This window comes from Aedes albopictus, chromosome 3 (genome assembly GCF_035046485.1).
Source record: "Aedes albopictus strain Foshan chromosome 3, AalbF5, whole genome shotgun sequence".
NCBI lineage: Eukaryota > Metazoa > Arthropoda > Insecta > Diptera > Culicidae > Aedes > Aedes albopictus.
Window position 1 is genome coordinate 15,579,605 of NC_085138.1, and position 16,538 is coordinate 15,596,142.

The 16,538-nt window shown below is 41.3% G+C and overlaps 1 protein-coding gene across 1 annotated transcript in view; it reads right to left on the reverse strand.

Moving 5' to 3' along the window:
• Positions 1-4,023: 4,023 nt before the first annotated feature.
• Positions 4,024-16,538, reverse strand: part of LOC109427984 (nuclear cap-binding protein subunit 1) — a 76,703-nt gene continuing 64,188 nt past the window's right edge. The window contains exons 4-7 of the mRNA XM_019703640.3: positions 9,649-9,896; positions 4,896-5,139; positions 4,476-4,828; positions 4,024-4,418 (exon numbers count right to left, since the gene is read on the reverse strand). Of these exons, the coding sequence (XP_019559185.3) occupies positions 4,305-4,418; positions 4,476-4,828; positions 4,896-5,139; positions 9,649-9,896 (959 nt within the window). The 3' untranslated portion in view covers positions 4,024-4,304. The remainder of the gene's footprint in view (positions 4,419-4,475; positions 4,829-4,895; positions 5,140-9,648; positions 9,897-16,538) is intronic.

A 16,538-nucleotide genomic window follows, 5' to 3' on the forward strand; every position in this document is an offset into this window, starting at 1 on the left:
TGAATAGAATCCAAGTGGTTCCCAAACGTTTCCGTTTAGCTGTTGTAGAACCGCCCCGGCAGCAATATTTGAGGCATCGATCATCAAAGCCAACGGTTTCGAAGAATCTGGGTAGTGAAGCAGAATCGATTCCGCCAATGATCTCTTGCATAATTCAAAGCTTGACAAAGCAGCATCCGTCCACTGAAGCTTGCGCGTATCATTCCTCTTGTTGCCTGGAATCACGTCGGGGTCACCAATGTGGGGATCGGATGCGGAAAATAAAGAATTTCACCGAGACTTCAACTATAAAACATTTATTAATACGGATCGAAATTTCACGGTACTTATTCGTTTACGTCGCGGGATTGTTCTGCCTCCTTTTATTTACACTCGGTGGGCAGTGATGCCAGATAAAATCCCACAGACTTTTAGAGTATAGGTAAATCATCAATAAACGCGCAGCCGATAGCAATGTCGGGTACGTGGAACGGAGTCGATAGAACAAAAAAAGTGAATGTCGACAAAGAATGCGAAAAAGTGTGAGAAAGTGGAACCGTTGGGCCTTTCTCAAGTAAAATGCAATTGTGTCAGAAGATATGGCATACCGCATATCGCAAAATGTGCAATGTTGACGAACGAACGAGATGTGATAGAAAGATGAAAGGAACACTTCGACGAGCATCTAAACAACGCGAATAATGTAGACACGGGGAAACAAGTTTGCGGAAGAAACGCAGTAGATAACGGGAATAAAAGATTTTTCCTTTTTCAGGCAGTCGCATGGACATTTTGAATATCTGATATGTTTAAGCCTCGAATGATACGCTGTTGTATTTTGTACAACACGTTGACAAAATTCCATTTCTTTTATTCATCTTTAGCGTGGTGCTAGCAAAGGTGGCCTACCGAACGACTGCCGGGAGGTTAATAAATTCCGAACAATCTTGAGAGGTGAAATGAAGAAACCCGAAAGGTGGCCAAGTAGTGGCCGAAAACGGCGAGAAAATTCTGGGTAAGCACCACATCCGTAAGCATGTGGTGCTGAGAAGATCATGTCCTGGTGGACGTCCGGCACTTCTCGGATGATATTGATGCGAGGACAACGGGTGCTGAAACTGTGGAATTCTTAGTGATTGGTGAATTGAAAGAGTGTTATACAAAGTCTATGTGGGATTTATTGAATCTAATATTGAGGTTGGGTGTCTAAACTTTATTTGGCTATTGCTACTAATATGAGCTAGATTGTGGTAAGGACTGTTGTTCTGGTACGTACCGGGGCGTTGCTGGACGTTGGCGAGTGCTCGCTGCTGCAGGTGAGGTCTGGTTTGGCGGTGGTGAGTTTGAAGATGGCGACTTGGTGGCTTGGTCCTCGCACACTTGAATGGCGGCGGCGCCGCTTGATAGAGCCAAAGGCAATGGCGGATTGCTACGGAGGTAGCCTGGGGGTCTACGGCGTTCCCTTTGTTGACGCAATCGACGGGCCACGGACGAGACCGTATTGGCCACGCCGAGAAGGGTTCTCCTGGACACTTAGGACTTCACGGTCCAAGAAATCTCTCACTACGGCGGTTACGGAGCCTGAGAGGTGGTCCTTGTCGGTTAGACCAATACCAACGAAATCGCTGGTTTGGCCGAACGTGCACAGTTGGCTGGGGTAATCTGAGGATCATATAATCTAAATAAAGGTCCTGAAGACCAAAGGCATGTTAAACACACGGACTTCTGGGTAACTAGCAGAGTTAGTTACCTGGCTGAACTATTTGCCTCGCCCTGTGGTTCACTTCAGGGGCACACACTGAACTTTGGGCACTGTAGGCACTTTAATCACTTGGCTCAACTGTCTTGCACGGACGCCGATTTACTAAATTCTATCCAGCCAATCCATTAATTTTCCATTTGTTCCATCCTCCCTTCATTTTCCTTCCTTGTTTAATATCACCCTTCCATTTTCAATCCTTTTTCCTTATTACCACAGTTGGTTTATTCTGCATTTTTAAGCCCGTTGATCCCATACATTTAACACAAACTATACAATATCTATCTAATCCTACAAACCCAACATGAAATACACTGAAGTTTTTTTTTACGACGGTAATGGTACCGCGTAAAAAAAAAACATGTTATTTCAAAAAAAAAACGTTGTAAAAGAAAACCGCGTATTTTGCGCGTGTTTTTGAAAAAAAAAAACTCAGTTTTTTACGACGGGTTTTGAAATAACGCGGTACCGCGTAAAAAAACCGCGTAGAAAAACTTTAGTGTACAATCTATAAAAAAAAAAACACTACAGTTCCTCGACAAATGCACAAATTAAAAATAATATTGGGATAATTGTAACTAAACGGTTACAAACGTTACCAAAAGCCGGTTGTTAGTGTCTTGTATACAACAGAATAGAGCTCGGTACAAGGAAGCAAGGATAATCCGAAAAAGAAATCCACGCAGAAAGAAGAAGCAGTATGAGGAGAGTGTAGTAATCCTACATTATAGAGATCTGCGGAGGCGGCCATTGTAAGCCAATCGTGCAGAGAGAACTGTCAAAGTGTGAGCCAAATGAACATGCTTATCGTTCGTAGGAAGGCGTCGTTTGACTGGTATTGCAATCGGAACTAAATAAAATAAAATTATTTATTTTTTATATCGAGAAATTGACGGCATATGTAAGTTTAGTAGAAAGATAAACTTTAATTAATTCTGCTTGCAAACGCTCATGCTTATGACGCAAGTTTTGTTGCTGCACTTATCGAAAAAATTCCCAGTGCTGCTTCTTGCTACACTTCTGCCGATATGATTAGCGTAACACTTTTGCAATTAATTTCAGATTTCTACGATTGCTCCGCTGTTTTAACAAAATTTTGAAAAAATAAATTATACCATAATTAGAAAATGTAAACAAATCAACTTGAACCACAACGAAGTCACGCACAAAGTTTGAACGTCTAGCTTTGTAGCAAGTGTTGGCAGCTGTTGTAAACAAAACAAACAGCGTTGCCAAATCGACATATGTAACTTCCGCTCATCTCTATGTAGAGGATTTCTAGGAGAGTGTCATTACAGAGGTGCAAAACAGTATGAAACAAAATTAAATGCGAAAATTTTACGAAACTGTCAATGACGTGCGAAGAAAAACAGCGCCGTCTCCCGCCATGTGCAATGTCGGTGAATGTAACTTGCTGACAGAACTAAGGGAGCTTCCAAATGGAAAGCACTTTGAGGTGTAACTACAGAGACTTACAGGGCTGCTCCGCAGCCACAGTGGCTCCCAATTGGGTTTTTAAATTAAGAATAATATATTGATTTTTTGGTTTTATTCGAAAGAGCACCTTTTTTTAAGCCAGTATGATTTTTTTCAGATTTTTTAAACTTTATTTTGATACCTAAATTCAATTACAAAAATATTTTTTGAAATCACCTTTTGACAGCTGGGCAACTGCTTGACAGCTCCGCCCAGTACGAAATGCGACGAGGGGTGATTCGACAAATCGCTCCTATACAAACTTTAAATCGATTTTTAAATAGGTTCCCGGGCACCAAAGTTCATGAAAATTTGTATTTCGGCTCAGTTTGGCATGTAGATTGTGAATATGGAATTATCTCAACACCACTAAAGAAGCCAATTGCACCCGGAAACAAGCTCAGTAGCATGAGACCCCTCGAGCTGGGTGTCAGGGCCGGCATGCCGGCTACGAGACATGGGCGTTAGAGGAAGTCGGTCGGAGATTATTTCGTGTTTTTGAACGTAAGGTGAGAATAATACTTGGAGCTCTCCAAGTATATAAACTAAAGGAAACTGTCAGGGTAATAAAATACGGCAGGCTGAGTTGGGCTGGTCACGTCGTCGTAAAGGTGCCGGAAGAACAACAGGCGAACCCAGAAAGGATGCTTTTCGGCGTAGATTCAACGAAGCAAATTGTAGCCTACCAAGTGTCCAAGTAAGTAAAGCTATAATAGTCCTTATAATTATTAACTAGCCTTTTTATTGCTAGGCAGGCATGATGGCTTTTCTTGCTTTTCTATTTCGAGAATCAAAATACCCACGTCAAATACAGTTCAACTAAAGATTGTTCATATTGGTTTAAAAAGTGCATTGACATAACTTCCTATCAACCTTTGTTCAAAATGTCTTAACATCTTCTTGTCCCTTCTTACATACCAATAGCAACTTGTCATAATTCAAATCCTAAAGTCAAAGCTGTCAGACACGATGTTTCTGCACAATATTCCAATCTTTCACTTGTTTTAACTGTTATATTACTTTCACTTACCTGGTTAAATGGGGATAGATCTAGTAATTATAATAAGGACTTAGCCTATGTCTGGACATCTTACGATCTAAGTGCCGTGAACTGATGGAACACATCCAGTATATGAGGATCGATATCGGATGTGAACAGGAGACTCTCCAATGTACTACTGTATTTCTTAACTTGTTCATGGTGCTGAAATGAGGCAAAACATTAAAAAAATGACTTTTATTCTTCCCGTCCCATCCTTACCATCATGAACACCTGCTGCAGTCTTCCAACCGTCCAACGATACCAATCGGTATCATAGTCCCTTCCATCGGTGTCGCACTTGACCAGATGTTCGGACAAGATCATAATGAATCGCTGGAAAATGATCAAAAACAGTCGCTTCTGGTCGACGTAAGCGGCCTCCAACTTTTCCTCCATTCGTTCCACCTGCTCCTCCGTGGGTTTGTCAGAATTGTCACCGATCGGCTTCTTTCGGCGACGCTGCGGCGTGGCGGCAGCGTCCGCTCCGGCCGCGGCCGTCTCCTCCTCCGATTCGCTCGATGAAGATTCAGCGTTGCGATCCAAACGTTCTTTGGCATCGCTCAATTCTTTGCCTGTTGAAAGATGTTGGTATTGGGTAATTTGCTTAAAATGTAAAAACCATGAACCGCGACAACTTACTCAATTTGGTGACATGTTGGTTCATCTTTTTGATCGTCAAGTGTAGAATCTCCCACAGGTACATCTTGGTGAACTCGCCGACCATTTCCTTCGAGAAGACCCACGTGGCGACGGCCGAACATTCGACGATCTGAGTCTTCAGCAGCTTATCGATAATCACCACCATCATCTGTTGGTGATTGACCCACAGTTCGAACACGTTGTGCAGAATGCAGATCTGAGCTTCCTCTGTTTCGGCCAGTGACTGTGAAGGCAAAGGAAATCATTATTAGGCAGGTTGTGGAAAAATAACTTTAACTCTCACTCTCTTTATCCCATTAGAGCGTGTTCTACCTCCATGCTTTATCTGGCTATGAGATTAATCACTGTTTGAGACTATCCGAGAAATCCTTGGTGTATAGGTAACTAGATGTCTCTGAAAGCTATATGATTGAGGTTCTTATTCATAAAGCCTACGATTTATCAAGTGATGGCTTCAATGACTCTTTAAGCGTACCCAAAAGCTCCATTGAGTAAAGGTCATAGTTGTAGACTCTATGACCTTTACTCAATGGAGCTTTTGGGTACGCGAACGTCTTGAAGCCTGAAACGCCTCTGAAGCATACCAGAAAGCATGTGAAGCCCCCTACAAGTCCTCTGAAGCCCCTGAAACTCATTGAAGTTCCCTATTAAGCTCACGGAGCGCTTCGGAACGTCCTTGAAGGTCACCTGAAATGCTGGGAAGAACCCTTCTGACCCTCGCTGAAATGCCTTGAAACGCCTTTGAGATCCCCTGAAGTCTATGAAACCTCATTAAGCTCCCGGGATTTTCCTGAAATACCCTAAAATCCAGTGAAGCGCCCTTAAATCGTAGTGAAACACGTCTAAAACTCCCCTGTACCTCGTCAAACTAATGCATTTTGAAATCGTTCTGAAACGCCTAGAAACCCCTCTGCTTTTAACTCCTTGAAAGCTCTTTGAAACGATTCGAAATCTTTATTCAAACTAATTCAATATACTTTATTTCCTGGTGAATTTTCCTGCAATTTTTAGAGAAATTCCATGAAGAATTTATTTGGGGAACCTTCTTGTAGAACTTGCTGGAGGCATTCCTAGTGAATATCCTGGAGGAAATCCTAGACAATCTCCTGGAAGAGTTTCTGGTGAAATCCCCAAAAGAATTTCTAAAGGTTTTCTGGAACAATTTCACTTCACGGAGTTATTTTTGGAGGAATTTCTGAAGAAATTCCTGGGCGACTTCTTGAAGCATTTACTGGATGAATTAATGGTTGAATTTCTGGAGGTCAATCTGAAGGATTTCTAGAAGACTTCCTGGAGAACTTTCTGGATGAATTCCTGAGGACTTCCCGGAGAAATTCCTGGAAGACTTCTTGTAAGAATTCCTGGAGGGCTCCCAGGAGGAATTTCTGAAGAACTTTCTGGAGGACTACCGGGAGGAATTCCGAGAGGTCTTCCTGGATGACTTCCTGAAGGCATTTCTGGAGGAATTCCTAGAGCATGGTTTCCCAAACTGTGGATCGCGGCCTTCATCCAGGGGGTCCCGAAGGGGTAGTAGAATATTTTATTGTAACTGACAACAAATGGGGGAATTTATATGGTGGGTCGCGAAGAGTTCGTCTGCTGGCAAAAGGGGGTCACGAACCTGAAAGTTTGGGAACCTATGTCCTAGAGGACTTCTTGAAGGAATTCTAGGAAGAAATCATGGAGGAATTCCTAGCCAAATTTCTGGAGTATTTCCAGGACGAATTCCAGGAGGAATTCCTGGATGAATTCCTGGAGGACTTCTTGGAGGTCTTCTTGGAGGAATTCCTCGAGGACTTCCTGAAACAATCCCAGGAGGACTTCTAGGATAAATTCCTGGAGGAGTTCTTGAAGAAATTTTTAAAAGTTTTACTGGAGCATTTCCAGGGGGACTTCTTGGGGGAATTTCCAGAAGAATGAATGGAAAAGTTTCTGAAGAACATCCTGGTGGACTTCCTTGAGGATTTCCTGGTGGACTTCCGTAGGATTTCCTAAAGAAATTACTGCAAGATTGGATTTCTCTAGAATTTCACCAGGAATTACCTGCAGAAATTTCTGCAGAATTTGTGGAATTTCGGGGAGGACTTTCTGGAAGAACACCTGAAGGAATTCCTATAGGACTTTCCGGAGGAATCTGGAGAAAATGGAGATATTTTTGGAGGACTTCATGGAGGAATTATCAGAGGATTTCCTGGAATAATTTCTGGAAAACTTCCCGGAGGAATTCCTGGAGTACTTCTTGCAGGAATTCTTGGAGGACTTTCTGGAGAAATTCCTGTATTACTTTCCGGAGGCATTCCAGAAGGACTTCCGGCAGGATCTTCGGAAGACTTTTGGCAAGAATTTCCGGAGGACTTCCGAGATATTTCAACAAAAGACTTCCAGCAGGAATCCCAGGAGTACTTTCGGCAGGACGCCTCGGAGGACTTTCTGGAGGAATTCTTGTATGATTTCCGGAGGCATTCTCGGACGATTTACGCCAGGAGTTCCCGGAGGACTTTCAACAGGAATCTCCGGTGGAGTTCCGGGAGAAATTCCCAGAGGACTTCCAGGAGGAATCCTCAGAGGACTTCCGGGAAGAATCCACTACAACTATTACATTTTCTTGCATTTTCAAAAGCTTCTTTCAAAATGCCTTGAAATGCCTCTGAAATACCCTTGAAACTTTCTTGATATCTGCCTGAATATTGCCAACTTTTCAACTCGATTTTACCAGCCTTTTATGAATAGGAAAAATAAAAGTGTGTATCACTTAGTATTGCCATTTTATAAAAAAATATTGGCTGATATTTTTGCGTCATACATAAAAATCTCGTGGACCGTTGATTCATGCCAAAATTTGAAGTTTGGAATGGAGCATACACTTTGGACGGACCTCTCTCCTCCCCCATGAATGGCCCCGTGTAAAACCCTTCAGAAATTCTTGATACGATTCCTCCAGGAATATCAGCTGGTGTTCCCCCAGAACTTCCATTAGGAAGTCTTCCAGAGATTTCTATAAGAATCCCTTCAGACATGTCCTTAAAATTTTTATAGGCTTCCTGCTGTGAAACCTCCAGACGTTTTTGTTGCGGTTCTTGCTGATATTCCTGCAGAACGTGTTCCAAAAATTACTAAAGAGACTTCTGCCGGGCAGTCTTTCTGTAAGGATTTCTCCAATAATTTCCCCAGAATTACCCTACGAATTCATCCAGGAATTTATCTGGGTATTTTCCTAGAAATTCTCTTGAAATTTGCGCTAGGAATCCTACAACAATGTCATGGGCTTCCAGGAATTTTGAAATTTCTGCTGGTGTGCCTCCAAAAGTTCCACCGGGAATTGCTCCAGGATTTTTTCGGAGATTTCTGCAGGGATCCCGTCAGATATTTTCCTTATATTTTTCAGGCATGCCTCAGAGTTATTTACTGGTACTCGTCACGCTGGTATTGACTAGGGATGTATCCAGAGATTTTTATTTTTTTGTCTGTATTAACGAGATTTTTAACCCTAGGCTAGTTCATCTCGGGACCTACGTTTTACTTCCCTTCCGAAAGAAGAACCCACATTTTGTGAGTATGTCGGGAGTGGGATTCGATCCCAGGTCCTCGGCGTGATAGTCAAGTGTTCTAACCACCACACCAGGTCCGCTCCACATCCAGAGATTATTGTAGGGATTCCTCCAATAATTCCTCCTAGAATAACTCTGTGTATTCAGGGAATATCTAGGAATTTATCTAGGGATATTTTAGGGATATTCAAGGAATCTTCTTAGAATTCCTTTAGTAGTTTTTGCAGGAATTCCTCCCGAAATTCAAGCGGGAATTCATCCAGGGATTTTTCTGAAAATCTCTCAAGGGATTCATTTCTTTAAAAAAAAATACTTGGATGCCTTCAGATATTTCTCCACAATTTATCTACCGATTCTCCTAAAGGGCTTCCAGTATGGATTTTCCGGGTTTTTCATTTGAGGTTCTTTCAGGATTTCCTCTTAGTATCCCTACAGGAATACCCAGGAACGGCATTGCTTCAGATATTTCTCCTGTGATTTCTTCCGGAATTTTTGCAGAGTTTTTTCTAGAAATTATTGTAATTTCTTAAGCCATTTTTTTTTCAAGAATTGCTACAGATATACTACCACAACTTTTATAAGAAATAATAATTGAAATCCTAACAGGATATTCTACCGAGATTTGAATAGGAATTCCTCAAATGATTCTTCTAGCTGTCGGGATATCTTCCGAGATTGATACAGAGATTGCTTCAGAAATTATTCAAGAGATTTATCCTGGAACAATTCTAGAAGGTTGTATAGACATCACTTACGGGATTCCTTTGAGAATTTCTGTAAGGTTTCATCCTCCAATTCCAGTAACAATTCCTGGAGGGGTTCATCCTCCAATTCTCTTCCAGGTATTCCCCCAAAAATTTCACCCGAAATATCGCCAAGGATTTATTTAGTGTTTTCTCTTAGAATTTGTCGCTAGGAATTCTTGCACATAGATTCCTTCAAAGATTTTTCCAAGAATTCCACTAATTACTCCAGGGATTATTTTAGCAAAAGTGATTACTGTTGTAATAAGCGTGTTTTACGGTTACTGGTGTAACCGCTTCTAGTATTAGATGTGTGTCAGAGGCCGCCTGGGGATGTTTTTATGACTCATTTGTATTTACTGTTATGTATCTACAATTTCGGCGAAATCATCCAAATAAGCTTTCCCCAATGAATAGTAAATATGTCCGGTAGCAACTTACCTTGAACACGAGATGGAACTTAGAGATAGCGGCAAACGTATGGGAGAAGCTCTTCGATCCCAGATTCAGCAGTGTCTGCACAAATACGTCGATCTTCAGTGGGTTAAAAGTCGACTCGACCATATCGTTCTCGGAGGTCTCCCGAGGGTTGGGCAAATCCTTCAGCTCGTTGAGCACATCTTCCGGAGTGCACTTCTGGCGGATGGCGACCACCAACTTGTGGGCGGTTGCAGTTCCTGGTAGCGATGCTGAAAGACATAAGATTGTGGTAAAAAGTCAATTACGATTATATATCAAGCAGCCGCCACTTGCTATGTGACGTGTAAACATAACTAAAAATTGAAAATCGTTTTTCACCGTGGTACGGGTACGAGTGGCTTACAAATTCAAATCATAGCCTCAGCGAAGGGCCCATATAGCCGAGGCGGTAAACGCACGGGTATTCAGCATGACCATGCTGAGGGTGACGGGTTCGATTCCCGGTCGGTCCAGGATCTTTTCGTAAAGGAAATTTCCTTGACTTCCTTGGGCATAGAGTATTTTCGTGCCTGCCACACGATATACGCATGCAAAATGGTCATTGGCAGAGGAAGCTCTCAGTTAATAACTGTGGAAGTGCTCATAGAACACTAAGCTGAGATGCAGGCTTTGTCCCAATGAGGACGTTACGCCAAGAAGAGAGAGAGAGAGCCTCAGCGAGTGAGTTGATTATGCTTCGAAAAGTGAAAACGTGTTGCATATTATCCACCATGGTCCATCGAATCCTTGCGGTTCGCGCGCGCGCGATGGATCTCACTCGTGGTTGCGCTGATAGGTGCCTATTACGCGATAAACTATGGACAGCTTGGCATAGCAAGGGAGAGAAAACCTCACCACTTTTACTACAAGATCAAATAAACAACATACCAATGCGGTGGGAAGGCACCTGCTAATCATTATCGCTGACTGAGACTGAGCTAAACACTGCGTTCGAACGTGTGCCTTACGGTTCGGCTTAGGATGAAAAACGTAACAACGCCTGTGAAAACAAAGCATGGGATCTAGGCAGCTTAACGACGTCCGAGGAGGAGGAATAGCGAAAAACCTTTGCTTTACCTTGAGACGCGTGCATGTGGACGATGTACATTTAGCACACCATCATGTTATGTGATTTATTGGAAAATGAAAATTTCTGATTGTTACTATCTCAGTGTTAACAAGGATCATGCCAACTGTTTTAACCAAAGAAATGTGTTTGAATATTCAAATATTGTTATATCTAAACTATTTTAAGAACCCCTAAGAAATTTATTTGTGGACTGAAAAAAGTAAAAGAAATAATTTGTTTGTGTTTTAAACGATTGAGATGGCGCTTTGACTACAGCATTGACCTTTGCAAACTTCGCTACTGAATTAGAAGATCACAATCTTGAGATCCAAACGAAAAGTGGTCTGAATATACAGCAAATTTTACAGACTAAGATTTTGTAGAAACATTTTATCACCACAGCAGATCCTATAAAAATGTACTTCATATCGATACGAGAAAGCAAACCATTTATCGCATTTGATTTGATAGCGAATACGCCTTAATGTTCAATGTTCAAAGTAGGTTGAATGAAATCATCGTTCAGTTTTTATGACAAGAACATAAGCATAAACACACATACAAATGATTAGGACAATTTAAAAACAATTTATCGATAAATTTTAAATCGACAAGCACATAACATGGATTTTACATTATGAATGTTTCGTGCCCGCTTAACGTACTTTTAATTTATTACATTAACTTTTGCGATGACCGCCCAAAAGGTCTTTGATTCGCAGAAGTGAATGCCCATTTAACAATCCTCTAAAAGGGAGAATAGAGTAAAATGCACCAGTGAGGCAGAATAAATCACGAACCTAAGCTTCCCATCCACGTGGCTCGGATCCAACCCTGTAGACCGACGCCACTGACTGCCAAGACAACGACGCTACCAGGATGTTCTCCGCGCGGCCACTTATTCGATAGATGGGACGAGTTCGACCACAGAATACCGGTATATCCTGCGTAGCCAACTCTGAACCCTTGGACCACCTCTTGATTAGCACCTGCACCGGCCGGTTCTCGAGACCACCTGAACCGCCGAGACTATTTGGACGATAGCCGATGAAACAAACTACTGAACAGTAGCGCATTATCCTCCTCGTACGCAGGAGTGCTATCTCGGCAGTTTTTGTAAACCAAAAGATAGCGTACGGCCAACCTCTTCTTCCGGAAGCTGCAATGGATACTAGAGAGAACATCTACACACTCGGTGTGCCTCAACATTTTGTTGAGAATGATCCTCACAATCACCTTCATTACCGTGTCGAGTAATCTATTTATTATTTATTTATTTATTTTTAACTTTTAATTTTGTAAGAGGGGAAAAGCCCCTTTGAGTTCCAAATTTACATGTTGAAATCGTTCTCAAAAAGGCATAAAACCTCTTAATCTTTTCAAAATACATTATAAACATTTTTAAAAACTATATAAAGGCTCCTCCGGAAATAATCCATAGCCGAGCCGTGATCTTGATAAAAACTTGTTAGGGAGGGTCCATGATCCGAGGTACTCTGTATGGGAACCAAATTTGAAATGCTGAAAATATATAAGTACAAAAAAAAAAACAAAACAGTATCAAATATTATAAGAAATATCTTGTAAATATGAATAAAGAAGCTTCATTATAGGCAAACATTTGTTGCCAAGAATATTTCGTGTAGAATCAGGTAAAGAGAAGTTTAAATTTAAAATACTATCCATAAATTTTTGTCTAGGTAAATTGTAGCGCTTGCAATGAAAAACTATATGATCAATGTCTTGGTACGATTCACCACAATCACATAAATTTGATTCTTCAATATTAATACGATATAAATGACTATTACAAATATAATGATTTGAAATAAGTCTTGAAAATGTACAAATAAAATTTCTCCCTACATTCAAATTTTTAAACCATGGGTTATTATTTACCATCGGATATATAGAATGACACCATCGGCCTTTCTCACTTGAATTCCAATCAATTTGCCAAGTTTCTAGTGAATTCTTTTTCAATTGAACAAAGTATTCTGAAGGAAAAATTTCACGATTGAATATAATACCACGATTGGCACCTAACTTGGCCAAAGAATCAGCTTGTTCATTACCATAAATTTGACAATGAGAAGGAATCCACACAAATTTAATGATAAAACCCCTAGATTGCAATTTGAATAATAATTCCTTCAACATTAAAATAATATGATGTGATTTACAATTGAATTTATTGTTTCTGATAGAATTAATGGAGCTCAAACTGTCAGAACAAATGATAAACAAGCTAGGAGATAACTCCTTAATTAAATTGCATGCAAAATACAAAGCGATTAGTTCAGCTACAAAAATAGAACAAGGAGATTGCAATTTAAAAAAATGTGCTGAACATAAATTATACACACCAAAACCTGCATTGTTTCCAATAAGAGATCCATCAGTATAAAACAATTGATTTTGATTAATTCCAACAAATTTACGTTCAAATAATATTCTAGCATATCGAGAATATTCAGTATCTGGAATTTGCTTCAATTCCAATTGCAAAGATGTATCGATTATTGGTGAAAATGAATGAGCCTGAATATCACAATTTTTGAAATAATTTTTAGTTGAAGAGATTATTTGTTGTCCACAACAATGAATGAATGATTCTAAAATTCTACACGAAGGATTGATTTCATATAAATCATTTAATATACTAATTATTGAATGATTATTAGAAAAACATTGTACTAAAAATTTATTATTCAGCTCTTGAAAACGAATTTTAATCGGAACAACCCCTGCTAATACTTCTATAGATTTTGTGTGGGTGGAATTCATTAATTTTAGGCAAATTCTTAGACAACGATACTGAATTTTTTCAAGTTTTGAAAAATGTGTTTGAGATGCGGAACCAAAAGTAAAACAACCATATTCCAACACAGAACGAATTGTAGTTTTGTAAAGAGTAATCATATCTGAAGGATGAGCACCCCACCAAGTACCGGTAATAGTACGGAGAAAATTTATTCGCTTGGCACAAATTTTTTGAATGTATTTAATATGACAATTCCAAATCAGTTTTGAATCATACCAAATACCTAGATACTTATATACAAAAACTTGTTCAATTTCGTTTCCAGCAAGATCCAAATCAATGCTAATGTGTCGAGTAATCATATTGGTCTATTATAGGCCGACTGATCTACGGGTGGTTTATCCGCCTTTGGCATACCAGGCTGTACAAGTACTTTTCTGCATAGAAGATCTGAACATTCCAGGAGCCTCTGCTCCTACTTTCAAGTTATAAAGCCAGATTCAGATCTCCGTCCGGAGCTGAGGTCTTAAGAAGAAACTTCTGAGAATACAAACATGGCTGCCACAATGGCCGACTTGGTCCCCTACTCACGTTTTCAAGAGCACCAATCTTGAAAATTCGTAAACAAATGCTCTCGATTTGTAAAAGCTGCCTATTTTGCAAGTGAGCAAAGCCAGGAAAAACAAGTGCGGCTTGGGTCCATGCTTTGTTCGTCAGATTTGTGCCTCTAAAGTTTGTATGAAAAATTGCAATGGGATTTCTTGATGTTTCACCTTAACTACGCTAAAGAATTTTGCCGTCTATGCAAGTTCCTCATCGATGACTCTCCTCATTGCCAGGCACAGTGCACAGCGGTCCTACGAAAGGAAGCCGAGGACTCGTATCACGACGTGGAGAGAGCCCGTCGATGATCTCTGGAGACTGCTCGGTAGGAGCCATCACATCTCTTGTTCCACAACTGTAGGCCTGTGTAGGCATCACCCCATGGGTTGACGTAGACATATTTATTTATTTTATTTTATTTATTTTATTTTATTGATGCACAAGGGGGTCATGGGGCCAAGTCTCCAATGCAAGTTCAAGAACTCACATCGTCCATAATACACCGTGGAATTTGGGAGTAGGCATTGCAACCTCTTTAGCCATGCGGCTTTTAAGTTTTGCGTGGCCTTAAGGATGAGGAAAGGTGGGAGATTGATTTTGCGTATTGAGCTGTGAAAGAAATGTGTTGTTATTTTTTTTTATTATTAACTTTATTAACGAGATTTTCAGCCCAGGGCTGGTTCATCTCGGATGTGTTGTTAATTAAATAGTCAACGATATTTACCTCTGCGTATTTTCACACAAAATGGACATGTTTGACAATATGTTGCTTGATGTTCAATGAACCGTTTATGCTAGTTCTTCTTGTGATTCCTGTTCTTGTGTCTTCAATATTGGAAGCTTGGATGATAATAATTTCAAAAAAATAGAAGGACAAATTGTGCATCAACTTTCTTCCTGCAAATAGAAATCAAATATAACAAAAACAACAACAAAAAAAATACCGTGACGCTTCTTCGTTTGATCACGAAAAGTATCGGTTCTTGTTGGCACCACGAGTGTGCATCTTTCTCTGCAGAGTAAAGATACATTTAAGCCCCGAGACCTGACAGCAATCAAGCTGATCACAAGGTTGTGCCTTTGCCCAGGGATAGACATATCAGACCTTATTTCTCCCTTATCACGGTCTTAAGCGCAACTTTGGCAGCCGCGCTCCTCATCAATACGTGCTTCTGCACCCGTCGTCTACCCGTAGGTAAGAGCGGCGCAGTTTTGCTTGACTTGAGTCCACCACTGGTCTCCCATTCTTAGGGTGAACTTGTCTTGGTATGGTGGCATCGCATGCTCGCAAGGGCACCGCATAGACAGAGTAAGTTTCATTCGGCGGAGTGCCTTAAATAACCGTTGAAGTATGTCATCTACCAACGAGGGCTTAGCCTTGACCTAGACGCCTCTTCCTCCGCCAACTGCCTGCTGTTATTGTAGTCGATAGTAGGCATCATCTACTCTCCAGTTTGAACTACGTGTTAGGCCGGGGTCATATTGACCCCTCCAGCTTCAAAGGGTTAATGAACTTGTTGTCCTACGCTACAGGTTACTGAACCAAGGCCACCTATCTCCCTGCCGGGCCTATCCGTGGTCGAACGACTGCGATGATCACTTGCACCTCGAACGCGCGGGAACAAGCTGTTCTACGTCATGATTTCGTCCAGGTTTTAGACATTTATAGTCGCTTCCGTGGTGAGAGCCTTCACCTCGATAACCTTACCAAGGACCTCTTCCACCAAACACTTGTAGGCAGCGCCATCTTGGGTGTATCACGCTTGAGCTCGCAGATCATTCCGCCTGTGCGAGTACATCGAATACTGCGAACATCAGCTTGACATCGCCTTCCGAACTTCCGCTCCTCATCGCATTCAAAAAATTCCGAGTACTTGGACTTGTCTGTATTGATGACGAGGGAGTCTTCTGCACGCTTGGTACCTGCCTTCCTACCTTTTTTTTAGCTTAGAGTCCCTAAACTCCCGTTACTCTTTATTTCTTCTTCTCCTGCCTGTGTACTTGTATCCAGGGGGTGTCCTTTTCCTGATCCGCCCTAATCTGTAATGGCTAAGGACCTACACATGATCGTAACGTAACCCCATGCTCCCTTCGATCAGGAACTTTGTCAGGTCTCCCTTTTCCAGCTTTTCGGGGCGCCTGGCTGGGGTCCGACATACTGGCATCACTGTCTTTTACTCTCGGGGTTAACAACCTACTGGCTTGGCGAGCGCCGGCTGGTAGCTCCTCCTCTGACGGCTGCTGCGCACGCTTCTGCGATTGCTTGTCTTGATCTTGCTTTGCCGTTATCATCGACTTACGGGTATCAGCAAACCCTGCTTGATGTTCTTGCTGATGTTCGACTTTGAGAACGCGAAGGCAACTCTATGTCAGAAACCCTTTCTGTTTTTACTTATGGTCCTCATCAACCACTCTTTAACCCGACGTGCTAGGCGG